General features: G+C 45.8%; 1 protein-coding gene across 5 annotated transcripts in view; it reads left to right on the top strand.

The window, feature by feature from the left end:
* TMEM242 (transmembrane protein 242) overlaps positions 1-18,124 on the top strand; it is a 131,412-nt gene that overhangs the window by 49,933 nt on the left and 63,355 nt on the right. For 4 of the 5 annotated variants that reach the window (XR_010791202.1, XM_066596083.1, XM_066596084.1 and 1 more), the window contains exon 3: positions 7,358-7,495. Coding sequence is in view for 4 of the 5 variants with exons in the window: in XM_066596083.1 (XP_066452180.1) it covers positions 7,358-7,495 (138 nt within the window). In the remaining variant the exon portion in view is untranslated. Of the gene's footprint in view, positions 1-7,357; positions 7,496-10,324; positions 10,382-18,124 lie in introns of those variants that run through there. The other variant, XM_066596085.1, reaches the window with a different exon arrangement.

Raw genomic sequence — 18,124 nt, 5'->3', positions numbered from 1 at the left:
GGTGATAGTTGTATCAAAGAAGAACATGTCCTTGGTAAGATTTCTCGGAACATGACGAGGGAAACAGGATAACATATGTGGAAGGACAGATAAGGCAAGTTTCAGGGTCACATAGCGGGAACAGGACAGATAAGAAGTAAATTTGGAAAAAGAAATTAAATGTATTTTCTTATTTATTCTAAGACAAGGGAAAATCTAGAATTAACCCCTCACATACTTAATAGGTAAGCATCTGCAATGATCTGGCTTTAGGAGTAGATGGGGGCACGTTATAGCAATCATTATGCAGTTTATCCTCATTTCACAAACTTTGCATCAAGGTAGGAATACCCTATGAGTCTGTTCCTATAAATGATATCTAATGTATTATACCAGATTTTATGACTGTACTTCTCTCCCCCTTTTGGCTATATTCTGTATAAAGCCACGGTCTGTATGTTTGGGTATTTGCGATAACTCTGTATGGATGTATGTAATTTTTGATTGGTGTTTTACATTTCCTAAAAATGTTTTTGTGTTAGTGTATACCTCTGGCGGGTTAGTGGTTGTTTCAGATGCGATATGGAGTAACTACCAATTTCTTATTTGGGAGGTACGGGCATTGGTATACATTAGAATATGTTTTTGTTTGTGAACTATGTTAGATTTGAGTGACCTTATCAGTTGCATTAATAAAACTCACATAAATTGATTTTTCTTGGTGATTTGGAATCCAGCCCTCAGCTGATTAATGATGTTTGTTTCCATTGACTATTGATACGTCATTTTGTTAACGAATTACACAATTTACAGGGTGATCAGAACTTAATTAGAGGTGGTCAGAAGTGTCTGGCGAAACGACTATGGGGCAGAACCCAATAAAAGTTGGTTTATATCCTCAGAGGGGTATAGCAATTAGTATTCTCAAAAGAATAAAAGTACCAAATGTTGCCACCAGGGGAATGTGTGGCGCTGTACGAAAATAGTATGGCGTATAATGCAGCTGGTCAAAGGATTCTGTTAAGCTGTTGTTCAGATCAGTACAGTATGACTGCAGTGATATGACTCAACGCCTGAATGTGCCTGGTTAAACGTTATTATCAGTGAAGTGTTAACAAATTCGTGGAACATGAGCAAGAAGCACATAGCACCATATCTATAGGAGCGTATGCAAGGAGCACTTGTTAGACCATATCTGTAGGCGCATGTGCGAGGAGCACACGCTGGACCATAGCCATGGGTTTCTGCAACATGACAAATCACTGAGCTATCGTGCAACAAACATAATCCTATCCTAAAGCACAATGGATGGTTCTTAATTAACCCCTTAACGACTGCCCCATCGGGGAAACTACGTCCTCAGAAAGTGGGCTTTAATCCTAGAGGACGTAGTTTTATGCATCCTCTTTGGATTAATGCCCACTGGCCTGAGGACGTGACAGCTCCATGCTGTCGGTACCCGCAGGTAGCCGACAGCATGGAGCTGTCGTCCCAGGATGCGGGCAGTTCCCCCCGGTATTGCGATCGGCAATATCCAATGGATAGCACCGATCGTTAAAAAGTAAAGTGCCTAAAAAGTTAGATATTCAGCTGCCCTGATGGATCGGATCCATCAGAGCAGCTGAAAATTCTTACATGGCTTGTCGGCGGTGTCCCCCGGAGATCGGGTCCTCCCGGACCCGCCGGCGGTCTTCTGCGCAGGCGCGCCAGACGACGTCAGGCGCTTGCGCAGAAGCCCGGGAGCCCCCGGCAAATTTGAAATCTCCTGGCTCCTGAAGGTAGCCGGGAACCAGGAGGTGTTACCGGGGACCGCGTTGTGCGGTCCCCGGGCACGCGATCGCCGCTAACCAATGGATAGCGGTGATCGCGAAAAAGTTAAAAAAAAAAGTCAGTTTCACCTCCCCTCATGGATCGGATCCATGAGGGGAGGTGAAAATACTCACCTAAGTCCTCCCCGATGTCCCGGGGCCCGAATCCCCGTCTGCGCATGCGTACCCGATGATTGACATCGGGCGCGTGCACAGACGGGCTCGAGCCCCGGGAAATTTAAAATCCCTCTGCTCTTGGCTGCCATGTGTAGCCAGGAACAGAGAGATTATACCGGGGACATGATCACTGTTATCCAATGGATGATAGTGATCATGTAAAGTTAAAAAAAAAAAGTTTTAAAAAGTTTAAAAAGCTTGCGTTTCATCTCCCCCCACGGATCATATCCGTGAGGGAGGATGAAATGACGTACCTAAAGCCCGCAGATTTATCCTCGGACTTTACCCCAGCTTCTGCGCGCGCCGTCGCCAAAAGGGCGGATGCATGCGCAAAAGCCGTGAATTGCCAGGATAATTTAAAATCTCCCTGCTCCTGGCTAGAAAACTTAGCCGAGAGCCTGGAGATTTCACGGGGGGGCCGCGGTTCCTCGTCACGTGTTCGCCGTTATCCAATGGATAATGGCGATCACGTAAAAGTAAAAAAAAAGTGAAGCTTCATCTCCCCTCACCGATGCGATCGGTGAGAGGAGATGAAACTTTTTACCAGAGGCCTCCGTATTTGCACCCCGACGCGATCTTTCTCCGTGAACTTAGCCGGATTCTGCACATACGACCGCCGGCAAAACAGCGAACACATGCGCAGGAGTCGGGGAGCGCAGGAAATTTAAAATCTCCTTGCTCCCAGCGACCAATGGTCACCGTGAGCCTGGAGCAGTGACGGGTGGCCTCGTTGAGCGGCCCCCGGTCATGTGATAAAAAGGTAGCGATCTACCTTTGGCCGGTCTCACATGACCGGATAGGAATTACGGATTCCGCATGCGTCTGATCCGCGGTAATACGCAGATCAATCGCATTGGATTACACAATTCCGCTCACATTAGTGGGTCGGAATTGCGTAATCCACTCGCAGAAAAGAGAACGCAGCAGTTTCTATTTTACCGCGGATATCCGCAACATAGAGCCCATTGTGCTCAATGGTCACGGATATACCCGCAGCCCATACGCAACTACATTGTATACGGGCTGCGGGTACCCGGGTCATCGCTAAGCGACTGTGCGGGAAATACAAATTTAAAAAAAAGTACTGCGAATGACCGCCTGTGTGAGTAGGCAGTTATGCGCAGTACAATAGGCAGCCGTACGCAGGGACACAGCCGGGCTCACAGCTGGGATCCGCTGCGGGCCTCTGCAAGCGAATTCCACCTATGGCTGTGTGAGCCCGGCGTTATTTAGACCGCTACCTGTAATACGCAATTTACAAGAAGCCCCGGGAACACTCGCCTTCATGCAGTTCCAGGAGCAGCTTGTTGAGCGTCTTCTGTGCGAGACCGCCGCACCTCATCAAGCTTACGGAGACTCACAGAGCGCCACTTTTTACACCCTATACCCACCACTGAGGTCAAGAAATGACCCCCAAAAAGCATGAGAGGAGGGGGGATACACGGTTTTATTGCCCCATGTACCCATCCCAACCAGCCTCCGTAATTACTCCTGTTTTCGGAAATACCAAACAGTTCACATTATTACTTTTATCTAAGATTTGGGGAGCGCCGAAAAGGGCGCGGAGTGTGTGGGGGAGGGGCGGGGGATTTTTAGGGAGTCAATTTTTATTCCGTACAAATGAACAATGGGGCCTTGAATTTATTCAGTTCTGCCCTGAAATCCAACGGGTGTTCCCTGCATTACAGGCCTAACCATGTGTCCTATAAGTAGATTAGGGCTACAATGGGTATGTTTTTGAACACGGGACAAAAGGGGGTATCCATTTTTGGGTGAAGGTTTTCATTCCTATGTAAACTGTACAAAAAAAAAAGCGTTTTTAAATTGACAAAATTGCCAAAAAAATGAAAACCGTAATTTTTTCCTTCTGCTTTGCTTAGATTTATTCAAAAACTGTGGGGTCAAAATACGCCGTACACCCCTAGATAAATTCATTAAGGGGTCTAGTTTTTAAAATGGGGTTATTTGAGGGGGTTCTTTATCGTTTTAGACGCTCAATGGCTCTATAAGTGGGCAATGGGGCCTGGAATTTATTCCGTTGTACCCTGAAATCCAACGGGTGCTCCTTCCATTATAGGCCTAGCCATGTGTCCTTTAAGTAGATTAGTGCCACAAGGGGTATGGTTCTGAACACGGGACAAACAGGGGTATCCATTTTGGGATTAAAGTCTTCATTCCTATGTGTGCTGTACAAAAAAAAAACTTTTTAAATTGATACAAATGCCAAAAAAAAATGAAAATTGTAATTTTTTTCCTACTGCTTTGCTTACATTTATTCAAAAATTGTAGGGTAAAAATATACAGTATACCCCTAGATTAATTCGTTAAGGGGTCTAGTTTTCAAAATGGGGTCATTTGTTGGGGTTCTTTGTCGTTTTGGCCGCTCAAGGGCTCTACAAGTGGGCAATGGGGCCTAAATCACCTTCATGCTAAATTTCTGTTCTGAAAGCCATCGACTACTTCCATTTTGGGCCCCGTTGTGCATCCAGACATAAGATTAGGGCCACAATGGGTATGTCTCTGAACAAGGGACAAACAGGGGTGTCCATTTTGGGGTGCAAGGCTTCATTCATGTGTGTGCTGTACCAAAAAAGCAGTTTTTAAAACGACAGAATTGCCAAAAAAACGAAAATCACATTTTTTTCCTTTTTGCTTTGCTTGAATTCATTCAAAAACTGTGCGGTCAAAATGGGCAGTACACCCCTAGATAAATTCATTAAGGGGTCTAGTTTTCAAAATGGGGTCACTTGTGGGGGTTCTCTTTGGTTTTGGCCGCTCAAGAGCTCTACAAAAGTGCTATGGGTCTAAAACGCCTTCAAGCAAAATTTATGCTCTGAAAGACACCGAGTGCTCCTTTCATTTTGGGTCCCGTTGTGCATCCAGACATAAGATTAGGGCCACAATGGGTATGTTTCTGAACACGGGAGAAACGGGGGTATCCATTTTGGGGTGTAAATCCTCATTTTCCCAGGGAGTCTCCACGACAGCACCACCTGAGATCGCCTCCTCCTAATAGGACAGGAACACACCGAGAGGTTAAAGTCGTCCCCCCCCCCCCCCCCCCCCCCGTCCTCCCCTCCTCAGTGTTTTCCTGTCCTGCCAGGAGGCAGGGTCACCGAGAGGGGCTGGTGGAGACGCCAGCCCGGAAAGAAGAAGCATACCGGCAGATCGGAGAGCAGTGGTCCAGCCTGTCCTCCCTTCTTGCAGAGCGACTCCCGGGACGCCACATGGGGTGGTCCCCCCGGGCCAGGTTCCTCCCGCGGCGGCCCATGGGGGGTGCAATGCGGGGCTCCAGCTCTCCCACGCGCCGGCTTAGGGACGTGCGCAGCGCCTCCGGCTTCCCCTTAACGAGCAGGGGAGGGGGCGGGGCGGCAAGCGGCGAGCGTGATGACGTCATCGCGCAGCACGGCCGGCGCTCGGAGGGGGCGGGGCTAAAATTTAAAGGCGCCAAAATTCAAAAACTATCTTCCTAGTGGCAATTTCCTCAGCCAGGCGGGTCAGCGAGCTACAGGCCCTATCCATACGCCACCCGCTCCTCAAGATTACAGATACCAAGTTAGTCTTTAAAACAGACCCGACCTTTTTGCCTAAGGTGGTATCCCCATTCCATAGGGCCCATGACATAATAATACCCTCGTTCTATAATCACCCAAAAGCCGAGAGCGAGCGAACCCTAAGCTGTTTGGACGTCAGAAGGGCAGTCTTGACGTACATCGAGGCCACAGGCCCATGGAGGCAGGACGACAACCTGTTCGTCCAATATTCAGGCCCTAATAAGGGAAAGAAAGCAGCCAAAAACTCTATAGCCAGGTGGATTCGCCTGGCCATTAGCGAGTCATATAAGGCTTTGGGGAAGGAGGCCCCCTCGGCTCTTAAAGCCCATTCCACAAGGGCAGTAGCGACTTCATGGGCCGAGCATGGCTCGGCATCAGTAGAGCAAATATGTAAGGCAGCAGTATGGAAAAAGCCCCATACTTTCGTCAAACACTACAGGGTAAAGGTGCAGCTAGATGAGGACATGTCCTTCGGTCGTAAGGTCCTCTCAGCGGCAATCCCACCCTAGAATTACTTTAGTTGATACGTCTCAGGTGGTGCTGTCGTGGAGACTCCCTGGGAAAGGTAGGATTATACCTACCCGATAATCAGGTTTCCGGGAGTCTCCACGACAGCACCCGTACATTCCCTCCCAAAATATGTATATATGTATATAAAAATAATTAAATAAATAAAAAATAATAAAATAAAAAATATACCAGATAGGAAAAAATTTAAGTTGGCTCCTACCCCGGCAGTTTCGTTATAATACACTGAGGAGGGGAGGACGGGGGGGGGGGGGGGGACTTTAACCTCTCGGTGTGTTCCTGTCATCAGGAGGAGGCGATCTCAGGTGGTGCTGTCGTGGAGACTCCCGGAAACCTGATTATCGGGTAGGTATAATCCTACCTTTCATGGGCAATATAGGAAAAAAATATGTCTTTAAAATGACATATTTGCAAAAGTATGAAATTTTATTTTTTCTCCTCTAAATTGAATTAATTCCTGAGAAAAACTGGTAGGGTCAAAATACTCATCACACCCCTCAGTGAATACATTGAGGGGTGTAGTTTTTAAAATGGGGTCATTTGGGGGAGGTATTATTCTGTCACTCATGAGCCTTTGCAAACTTGGCTTGGTGCAGGAAAACAAAGTGTTCCTCAAAATGCTGAAAAGTAATGTTAAATTTGTACGTCCTATAAATGGTTAAAAAAAACAAACACAAGTTTTTCAAGTGTGCATTCAGAATAAAGTAAACAGATGGAAATATATATCTTATCAAAAATTTGTACAGTATGTTTGGACATATTTGAGATATTACAGTTGAAAATTTGAAAAATGACTTTTTTCACAATTTTTCCAATATTGGTACTTTTAATAAATATACACAAATTATATCGGTCTCTTTTTACAACCAAAATGAAGTACAACATGTGGCGAAAAAACAATGTCAGAATCACTGGGATATGTAAAGCCTTTACGGAGTTATGCTACGTTGAACGACGCATGTCAGATTTCCAAAATTTGGCTCCGTCACTAAGGCGCAAACGGGCTTTGTCACTAAGAGGCTAATTTGAACATACCCCTATACCTTAAACCTCAACAGCAGCAATCATTTCCTTGGTGGCAACATTTGGTAGTTTTTTCCCCCCTAGTTTAATTACGATTATCCTGTCTATCAGTAAATATTTTCATACTTCGAGATCCGATGTGTGATTTAAGTATTCCCTTAATTTTTTTGATCAGCGTATGTATGCCAATACCTCATTAGACATTTTAAAAGAAATGTAGTTTAATACGTAATGTAAAAAGTTCATTTACATCTTTTACGTTCTGCTGACAATTTTAATTTGCTTTAGGGAGCCCATGCAACAGCTGCCTTGCCAGAAAGTGGTTCATCTCTTGCACTAAGAGCCTTAGGATGGGGCTCTCTATGTGCCTGGTGTGGAGTTGGATTAATCAGTCTTGCTGTATGGAAAGCACTTGGAGTTCACAGTGTGAGTATTTATCTTAAAGCTGGAGGGTTGTTTTGATTTTTATTCAAATTAAGTATGTAGATATTGATGTTAAAGGCGATCTACACCTTTTCACTCATTTCTTTGCGGGGAAAGGAGGGGGGGGATTTGAGCACTGCTTTTAATTAAAATGTATCCAGACTGAAGGACTGAATTTTTAGTAAATTTAGTCAGCGTAAACTGACAGGAAGGCGTGGTTAACTGCATGGACTGTCCCCTGGTATTTATACTACCTTTTTGGACTTCCCGCATTTGTGCTATTTCAGCTACCATAAACTGCGACTTGCTGAGGCCTTCAAGCCTAGGGCTTCAATATTTTGCACTGCAGATGTCGAAAGACTGCCATCCGATACCCACCATCTGGTGTTGCATATTGCAACAATTCTTTCATCTGCACAAGGCTTCTCATTGCCTAGAAGCAATTGTTCTGGATTGGAAGTTTGACAGGCTCTAGTACTCTGCACTGTCTGCGGTTGATGGAGTCTGGATCTGCTGCTCTGGCTGCAGAAGGTCCAAAGATCAGCTCGTTACCAGCGCCTATACAGGAGTTGGTTGCCGACAGCCATGACCTATCGCAGCCCACACCACCTGTACAAATTTCTGACGCTGTAGATGTTTCCACAATTCAAGCCTGCTGGAAATCCCTTGGGTCCAGGCTCAGGTGACTACACACAGCCGATGGAAAGACATTAACTGGGAGATCCGAGTCCCACTTCCTCGCAGTCAATAGAGTACTAAGGTAGATGGGTCCAGACCATCTTCAGAAAGTATAAAGGCTGGAATTCCGAGAGGCCTAGTTATATAGCTATCCACATGGAATACTGCCTATTCTAAAACAATAATAAGGACACTATTTAAGTGCTAGTCTTTGCTCTAAAATCCAGTGCTTGGAGCTCATATACAGCCCTATACAACTATAGGAGCTCAGTTCTAGACCCTTATACTTGGGGTCTGGTCGTCTTGTGGGAAAGATTATATATTTCTTCAGAGGAAACTAATGGGTTGTTTCTCAGCTTCTCCCGTAGATTGCTGCGCGTCCGATCAGGATGACAGATAACAGAGCAGAGAACAGTGAGGGGGAACGACCAACAGCTACTCACAGAGGAAGGAGAGAGCTGTGTATTTTCGAGTGGGCATGGTTATGCTACACAACCTCTAAAAGATGAGGGGGAGCTGATCTCATGCTCATTCATGAGACACCAGCTGATCAGTGCTAGAAACACCCCCAAACCAGAAACTTGAGTGAAGGAGAGCCCGCAGACTTAAGTTTTAGTCTTTCTAAATTTATGAGCAGAAAAACGCAATGCAAAATAACCCCAGATAAGTGCATCGTTCTTTTCTGCAGTGATTTTGTAAAATGTGTGTATTGATTTTTCATACACAAGTTTCCATAGCCTTTAAACGGGACCTTCAGCTCTGCGAACATGTATTAGTATATATTTGTAGTCCTTGTGAAATAACCAAAAACCTGGCAGCGATCATAGCTGCAAGTGTTTTGAACACCCATGTGAACTGTCAAAGGGATATTCTGTTTTTTCAAAGTGAAAGTTATATGCTTTGTAAGGCCCACTGCACAAGGGCAGAAATTCCGCGGCGGGATTTCCTGCAGAATTTTCGCCCGTGCACGCTGACATAGGATTGCATGCATCCACGCATTCCTATGCACACAGCCACGAGTTGTCCGCATCAAAACACACGTGGAAAACAAATTGCGGCATGTTCTATTTCTGTGTGAGTCTCGCAGCCGACACATCACAGAGAAGAGACACCGGGGAGCGCGTGAGCCGCAGGTCTTTGCAGGGGCACGGGTCCACATCCCGCTGCGAGAATTCTCGCAGCAGGATCCGAGCCGCCTGTCTGCAGGCGGCCTAAGGTAATACCGTAGGCAGTTTTGCAATATAATATAACTAGTGTAGCAATGTCTGTGTTAGGGGGTGGGGTCCGCGACTTCAGGGGCTCACTATAGCCCAGATAAAAGTTCAAGTTGATTTTATTTCTCTTGCTTCCAGCAATAAACACGATAACACAAATAAACAGGAGCAACTGGCGGCCCTCCAGCTTCAGGGCAAAACAGAACACAAAATAAACTGTCAGCTGTATCTTTGGCTTGCAGCAAACAATGATCAGCAACTCCAGCAGATGTATTCACTTGCAGACTGTGACCCAGACTGCATCGCCTTGCAGACTTTTATGTCCCAGTAATGAGCTCAGTGCTTTCAGATGAGCTCACTGAGACCCACAAGGAAGCTCCAGACTGGATCCCTACCTTACGCAGGCTAAGTATCTGGGTGAGATATACACCCCATCCAGCACCTGTCCACACTAGTTTTACAAAGCTGCAGAGATCTGGCTTTATCTGTTCTCCGCCCCCTCCTGCTTAGTCCTCCATTGCTATCCAATGGTTACATCCTGTACGGGCTGCTGTTTTAGTGGTCAGGCACGCTCAGTGCCTTCACATTCTGTAATGATGACTGTTTATATAGTCATGAATGCGAACTTGTTAGTAACTGCCAATGGAGCGTTGTGGGAGATGTAGTTTTTACACTTCCTGCTAGCCATTTTAAATATCAAGGTGGAAATCTGAAGTTGCTTGGAAAACAGTGGTGATGCTGGTCGTCGGAAAAGGTACTAGAGTTCAGTTTGACAGGGTGCCTGTAAATTTTGTAAAAGAACCTCCGCTCACGAGTGCATATGGTAAAAATTGCAAACCTTGCACTTACAGATTCACAGGCAGAAATGGAATTTTAAAAAAGGTCTACACATGGAATTTTAATAAAATTCTGCTGTTTTTTTTTTTTTGTTTTTTTTCAGAAAATTCTATAAAATTGCATCTGGTCTCTACAGCTGGATGATGTTGCTAATAAAATGATTTATGCAGAAAGAAAACTGAGCAAGTTTTCTTTCTGCATAAATTGTCATTGGTGTGTTCTATGTTTTGTATCTTATTTCCCCATTTTTGGATCACATATGGGTAGTAGGAGAACTTTGTCTTTCATTGTTTCTTGCCTGCTAAGTGCTTGTAAAACACAATCAAGATGCCTAGATATCAAGAAAAACATTTGCTGTAATTACAGCATGGATGTAGCTGTTAGAGATGCTCAGAGAGGTTTGACACTCGCTGAAGGTGCTCGATGTCACAATGTCTTCAAAGTTTTCATTCAGTAAACATTATAAAGACTGGGTCCTTTACATGTTGAAGGATGATGTAAACAAAAGATAGATGAAGACAGAAAATCTGCAGGCTTTTGTGTGGGAGCCGTGTTGTTGGACTTGCACTGGGTGATTTACTCGCTCTTGTGACAGAATTTGTGAAGGAGAAGAACTTGAAGACTCTGTGGAGCCATAAAGGGCCTGGACATTAATCCAGTTTTAAAATTTTTGTAAATTTGCTTCTAATAAACGAATAAAAACCAAACTTGGAACAATTGTTCTGTTAGTGGTGGCTTCTCTTAACCCCTTAACAACCAGCCCATAGTCTTTTTACGTCCTGCTCAAGTGGGCTTTATTCTCTGAGGACGTATAAACATGCGTCCTACAGAGAATAAAGCCCCGTGGGCTATGGACGTGACAGCTCCATGCTGTCGGTGCCCGCAGGTAGCCGACAGCATGGAGCTGTCATCCTGGGCTGCGGGGACCCCCCCCGCGCGCATTGCGATCAGCAATAAAGTGTAAAAAAAAAAAGTCAAAGATTCAGCTGCCCTGATGGATCGGATCCATCAGGACAGCTGAAAGTACTTATCCGGCTTCCCCGATGTCTGCCGCGGAGAATGGGTCCTCCAGGACCCGGCGCGGCTCTTCTGCGCATGCGCGCCAGACGAAAGACGTCACGCGCATGCGCAGAAGAATGGGAGCCCCGGGGAGTTTAAAATCTCCTGGTTCCAGGCTCCAGGCCCGCAATCGCCGCTATCTACTGGAAAAGTAAGACCCCCCCGCGGTCCTCAGCGGTGTCCCGGTCTTCCGGGACCTGAGTCCCCTTCTGCGCCCGATGATTGACATCGGGCGCATGCACAGAGAGGCTCAGGACACGGGAAATTTAAAATCCCTCTGCTCCTGGCTGCCATGTGTAGCCAGGAGCAGAGAGGGATGTCACTGCAAAGATGATCACTGTTAGCCAATGGATAGCAGTGATCATTTAAAGTAAAAAAAAAAGTTTAAAACGTTTACATTTCATCTCCCCTCACGGATCATATCCGTGAGGGAGGATGAAATTACGTACCTAAGGCCCCCGGATTAATCCGCGGACCTCACCCCAGCTTCTGCGCACGCGCCCGTCGCCAAAGCGGCGGACGCGTGCGCAAAAGCTGTGGATTGCCAGGATAACTTAAAATCTCCCTGCTTCTGGCTACAAAACTTAGCCAAGAGCCTGGAAATTTCACGGGGGGCCGCGATGAGCGGCTCCTGATCACGTGTTCGCCGGCATCCAATGGATAATCGCTATCACGTAAAAGTTAAAAAAAAAAAAAAAAAAAAAGTTTAGTTTCATCTCCCCTCACCGATGCGATCGGTGAGAGGAGATGAAACTTTTTACCGGAGGCCTCCATATTTGCACCCTGAGAGCCTGGAGCAGCAACGGGTGGCCTCGTTGAGCGGTCCCCAATCACGTAATAAAAAAGTAGCGATCTAGCATAGGTCGCTCTCAGATGACCGGATAGGAATTACGGATTCCGCATGCGTCTGATCCGCGGTATTACGCAGATCAATCGCATTGGATTACACAATTCCGCTGACATTAGTGGGTCGGAATTGCGTAATCCACTCGCAGAAAAGAGAACGCAGCAGGTTCTATTTTACTGCGGATATCCGCAGCATAGTCTTTTGTGCTCCATGGTCGTGGATATACCCGCAGCCCATACGCAACTACGATGTGTACGGGCTGCGGGTACCCGCGTCATCGCTAAGTGACGGTGCGGAAAATACAAACAAAAAAAAGGTGTACTGCGAATGACCGCCTGCGTGAGTAGGCAGTTATGCGCAGTACATTACGCGTCCGTACGCAGGGTCACAGCCGGGCTCACAGCTAGGATCCGCTGCGGGCCTCCGCAAGCGGATTCCACCTACGTCCATGTGAGCCCGGTGTTATTCAGACCGCTACCTGTGATACGTATTTTACAAGAAGCCCCGGGAACGCTTGCCTTCCTGCAGTTCCAGGAGCAGCTTGTTGAGCGTCTTCTGTGTGAGACCGCCGCACCTCAGCAAGCTTACGAAAACTCACGGAACGCTACTTTTTATACCCGATCCCTGCGGCTGAGGTCACGAAATACCCCCCAAAAAGCATGAGAGGAGGGGGGGGGGGGGGAGACCCGGTTTTCTTGCCCCATGTGCCTAACCCAACCAGCCTCCGTAATTTCCCCTGTCTTCGGACATAAAACGCAGTTTATATTATTACTTTTATCTAATATTTAGGGAATGCCAAAAAATGGGGATGGCGGGGTGGGGTGGGGGGATTATTTTTAGGAAGTCAATTTTTTTTTACGTATAAGTGGGCAATGGGGCCTGGAATTTATTCAGTTCTGCCCTGAAATCCAGCGGGCATTCCCTCCAGGCCTTGCCATGTGTCCTGTACGTAGATTAGGGCCACAAGGGGTATGTTTCTAAACACGGGACAAACGGGGGTATCATACCATTTTGGGGTGAACGTCTTCATTCCTATGTACACTGTACAAAAAAAAACCCTGTTTTTAAATTGACACAATTGGCAAAAAAATAAAAATCGGCATTTTTTCCTTCTGCTTTGCTTAGATTCATTCAAATACTGTGGGGTCAAAATACGCAGTGCACCCCTAGATGAACTTGTTAAGGGGTCTAGTTCTCAAAATGGGGTCATTTGTGGGGGTTCTCTATCGTTTTGGCCGCTCAATGGCTCTACAAGTGGGCAATGGGGCCTGGAATTTATTCCGTTGTACACTGAAATCCAACGGGTGCTCCTTCCATTTTAGGCCTAGCCATGTGTTCTTTAAGTAGATTAGGGCCACAAGGGGTATGGTTCTGAACACGGGACAAACGGGGGTATCCATTTTGGGGTGAACGTCTTCATTCCTATGTACACTGTACAAAAAAAACTGTTTTTAAATTGAAAAAATGAAAATCATAATTTTTTCCTTCTGCTTGGCTTAGATTCATTCAGAAACTGTGAAGTCAAAAAAGTCATTGTACCCCTAGATAAATTCGTTAAGGGGTCTACTTTTCAAGATGGGGTCACTTGTGGGGGTTCTCCATCGTTTTGGTCACTCAATGGCTCTACAAGTGGGCAATGGGGACTAAATCTCCTTCAAGCAAAATTTCTGTTCCGAAAGCCACCGGTTGCTCCTTTCATTTTGGGCCCCATTGTGCATCCAGACATAATACTAGGGCCACAATAGGTATGTTTCTGAGCACGGGACAAACAGGGGTATCCATTCTGGGGTCCAAATCCTCATTTTCATGTGTACTATAGAAAAAAGTCCTGGCTTTAAAATGACATATTTGCAAAAATATGAAATTTTAGTTTTTCGCCTCTAAATTGCATTGACTCCTAAAAAAAAAACTGTGGGGTTAAAATACTCATGACACCCCTCAGTGAATACGTTAAGGGGTGTAGTTTTTAAAATGGGGTCATTTGTGGGGGTATCTATGATTTGACTCCTATGAGCCTTTCCAATCTTGGCTTGGTGTAGGAAAACAAAGTGTTCCTCAAAATGCTGAAAAGTAATGTTAAATTTGTACGTCTCCTAAATGGTTAAAAAAAAAACGAAAGTTTTTTCCAATGTGCGCCCAAAATAAAGTAAACGGATGGGAATATATATCTTAGCAAAAATTTCTATATTATGTTTGCACATATTTGAGATATTGCAGTTGCAAATGTGAAAAAATGACGATTTTTTTTCAAAATTTTCCCAGTTTTGGCGCTTTTAATAAACACATTCTATCAGTCTTTTTTTTTTTTTCCCGCCTAAATGAAGTACAACTTGTGGCGAAAAAACAATGTCAGAATCTCTTGGATATGCAAAACCTTTCTGGTGTTTTTCCATGTTAAAGTGACACGTGTCAGATTTGCAAAATTTGGCCTGGTCATTAAGGTGAAAGAGCTTGGTCACTAAAGGGTTAAGTCAGCACACCATCTTTCAAAAAAGTAATTTTTTTTCAAAAGTTCTGCATGCACCCCAAAGAGTTCTAGAGCTCCCTATTAATTTTAAAAATGGTTCTAGCGAGTTAAGCAAAAAAATCAGCAAATGTATCTCTGCGGTGCTAACTTCAAAAAATTATATCACTAAATCAGCGAGAACTTTGTAAATATGGGTTCTAGAGCTTTGAGCATTAAGAGTTTTCTTGAGAACTCTTGAGGTGCAACCCAGAACGCTTATAAAATCGCGAGATTTCCCCCAAAATTATTTACACATAAAAACTGAAGTTTTTCGACCCGGCATCTAAAAATCAGTGAGAACTTTGTAAATACAGATTTACTTACACATAATAACGCTATAATAAGCGTTTATAAGCGTTCTGGGTTGCACTCCAAGAGTTCTGAAGAAAACTCTTAATGCTCGAAGCTCTAGAACCAATATTTACAAAGTTCTCACTGATTTAGTGATATTATTTTTTGAAGTTCGCACCCCCGAGATACATCTGCTGATTTTTTTTTTTTTGTTTTTGCTTAATTTGCTAGAACTATTTTTAAAATGAATAGAACTCTAGAACTCTTTGGGGTGTATCCAGAACTTTTGAAAAAATTTACTTTTTTGAAAGATGGGGTGCTGACTTCACAGAAGCATTGGATTGGGGCCATGTCTTATTACCCGTCTCTCCTCCTAGATAAAATGTATCAATTGTATCTAAATTCGGGGAAATTGACAAGATGTGTTTGTAAATAAATTGTTTAGTTGGGGACATAACATTTTACAATTCTCTAAGGCCTTATACACCCGGCCGTGACGGGCCCCATACTTGCCTCCGGATCCGCTGCACGAAGTCCCGCATAACGCTCCGGCGCGCACGCGCAGTACAGAGCATGACGCCCCAACAGTGTCTTATGATGTGTTGGCGGTGTCACATGACCTGCTGGCAGCATCATGTGGGGCGCGTATTCACGCTATACTTCCGCTGTGCTACAGTGGAAGTATAGCGTGACGGACAGCTTCCATTGACTACAATGGAAGCTGTCCGCGCGTATACCCGCGGCAAATAGGACATGCTGCAGGTAATTTCATGCGGTGGAACTCTGCAGCGTGTACATTGAGCTATTAGGTTTAATAGAACCTAATAGCTGCAGTGAAACGCCGCATATTTCTGCCGCGTTACACGCGGTGGAAATCTGGCCGTGGGAATTAGGCCTAAATGTTGCACCGTTGTTTTTATATTACTATCTCTTCTGTAGACATATTTATGTTTTTGTTATTTTTTGTTTTTCTGTTTTGTTTTAAAAGTTTATTTTGGTTGAACTAACAAAAAAGGTAGTCGGCCTATCTGGTTATGTCTCTGTCAAACTTTCTGTTGACAGAAGCACCTATCTATCAGCGTTGGTGCACAGTACTTAAGGGGGCCACATTATGCATTCATGGCATAGCCTCAGAAAATATTTGATATATGCAGTTTCCACCTACGGAACTTGCACTGATGTGGATAACGGGGGTCCCCCAATTTCCCTAATAATGTGGCTACTATATCTGGATAGAGAATGAGCGGTAACTGCCAAGTGCATTGACTCACTTGATTTTCTTCTATGTGTATTAACACCTTGTCTTTTTACATCCTGGCTTTCTGGGCTTTAATCCCCAAGGCCGTAAAAACGCGCTCGCCCTGGGGATTAAAGCCGCTGGGGCTTTGGCCGTGACAGCTCCCTGCTATCGGCTCCCGCAGGTAGCTGACAGCCTGGAGCTGTCTTGAGGGACCCGTGATATCCAAACACCCCCCCCCCCTCCGATCACGTGATCGTCGTTATCCAATTTCTGTTCTGAAAGCCACCGCCTGCTCCTTTCGGTTTGGGCACCGTTGTGCTTGCAAACATAAGATTAGGGCCACGAGGGGTATGTTTCTGAACGCAGGACAAACGCGGGTATACATTTTGGGGCGTAAATCCTCATTTTCATGTGCACTATAGAAAAAAAATACTGTCTTTAACCCGTTCACGCCACAGGGTGTAACTGTACGTCCTGGCAGGAAGGTACTTGGCGCAACAGGACATAGAGTTATGCCCTGAGGATAGCGCGAGATCAGAAGAGATCCAGAGCTATACGGCAGCAGGAGCTGGCTGTTATAGATAGCCTGCCTCACCCTGTAACAGCAGGGGTGCATCCGGACAGCGACTCCCGCTGTTAACGCCTTCCTTGCTGCGATCTATGTAAATCGCGGCATGTAAAGGGTTCACAAAGGTTGCGAGCTCGCTCTGTGACGTCATCGGACTCTCGAGATCTAATCGCGGAGAGCCCGACGGGTTGCCATGGCAACAGGATGCCTGATACAGAAGTCCTGCAATGCCTTATCATAGCGATCATAAATGCTATTGTACAAGTCCCCTACAAGGACATCAATAATGTATATAAAAAAAAGTTAAAAATAATGTAGACAAAAAATATAAAAAAACCTTTTTTGTGCTTTTTCCTATATTAGCATAAATGTATTTAAAAAATTAAGATTCGGGGGACGTGGCTTAACGGCCATGAAGTTCAGACGCACCTAAGAGTAGCTCCGTGGAGACCCGACTAATCCTGGCACATCCTTCCTTCCCTGAGGCACTTCAACCACACACAGGCGTCCTGCTAGTACCCTGGCACCGCGGGGCATGACAGCGGCGCTCTGGGGTCGGCTCCTGAGCTAATTTGAGCGGGAAGCCCGGGACCGGGGCCTGCATCCCTCATTCACCGCGCGCCAGGAGACCAGTACACGTGGAGGACGGCAGCAGAAGAAGCAGCGCTGAAGACTGCAGCTCACCCCCTGCTGAACATCCTTGAGGCGCTCCGTGGGTGAGATCCACACTACCAGCGGGGAGCTGGGCAACAGATGCAGAGCGGCACCTCCCCCAACTTTGCCTGAGGGGTTGAAGAAGCGCGCGGTGGACACTGACAGGTACTCACTAGTCCTGCCGGTGGAAGACAGCAACATAGTCTGTGAGGTGAGCGGCAGCAGGACGGGACATTCCTGGAGACACTGACTGTTGTGGAGGCTGGTGAGTGGTGCCGAGGCTGGAGGGACGGCCCCTCCCCTATCCTGACGGGTGGCTGCTGCTGGAGAGAGAGAGAAGCAGAGACTGCTCAGATGCACAGCAGGGGGACTGTGATAAGGTCCCGGGGGTTCTCTCCAGCTGCAAATAGGCTGGTGCTGTAATGGCTTATAACATCTTATGGCCATAACACAGCTGGAGACAGTCACTGGCCACAGCACAGCTGGGGATAAAAAAACTTCACTACTACTCCTAGCAGATATTACAGCTGCAGACAGCTACTCTACTACTTACTACAACTTCTAGTAGATATATTACAGCTGCAGACAGCTACTCTACTACTAACTACCACTCCTAGCGGCCATATCACAGCTGCAGACAGCTACTCTACTACTTACTACTCCTCCTAGCGGCCGTACCACAGCTGCAGACAACTACTCTACTACTTACTACTACTCCTAGCGGCTGTATCACAGCTG

The sequence above is a fragment of the Eleutherodactylus coqui genome, chromosome 3, assembly GCF_035609145.1.
Source record: "Eleutherodactylus coqui strain aEleCoq1 chromosome 3, aEleCoq1.hap1, whole genome shotgun sequence".
NCBI lineage: Eukaryota > Metazoa > Chordata > Amphibia > Anura > Eleutherodactylidae > Eleutherodactylus > Eleutherodactylus coqui.
Note: the sequence above shows the minus strand (reverse complement) of the source record. Positions and strands in the feature narration are given on the sequence as shown.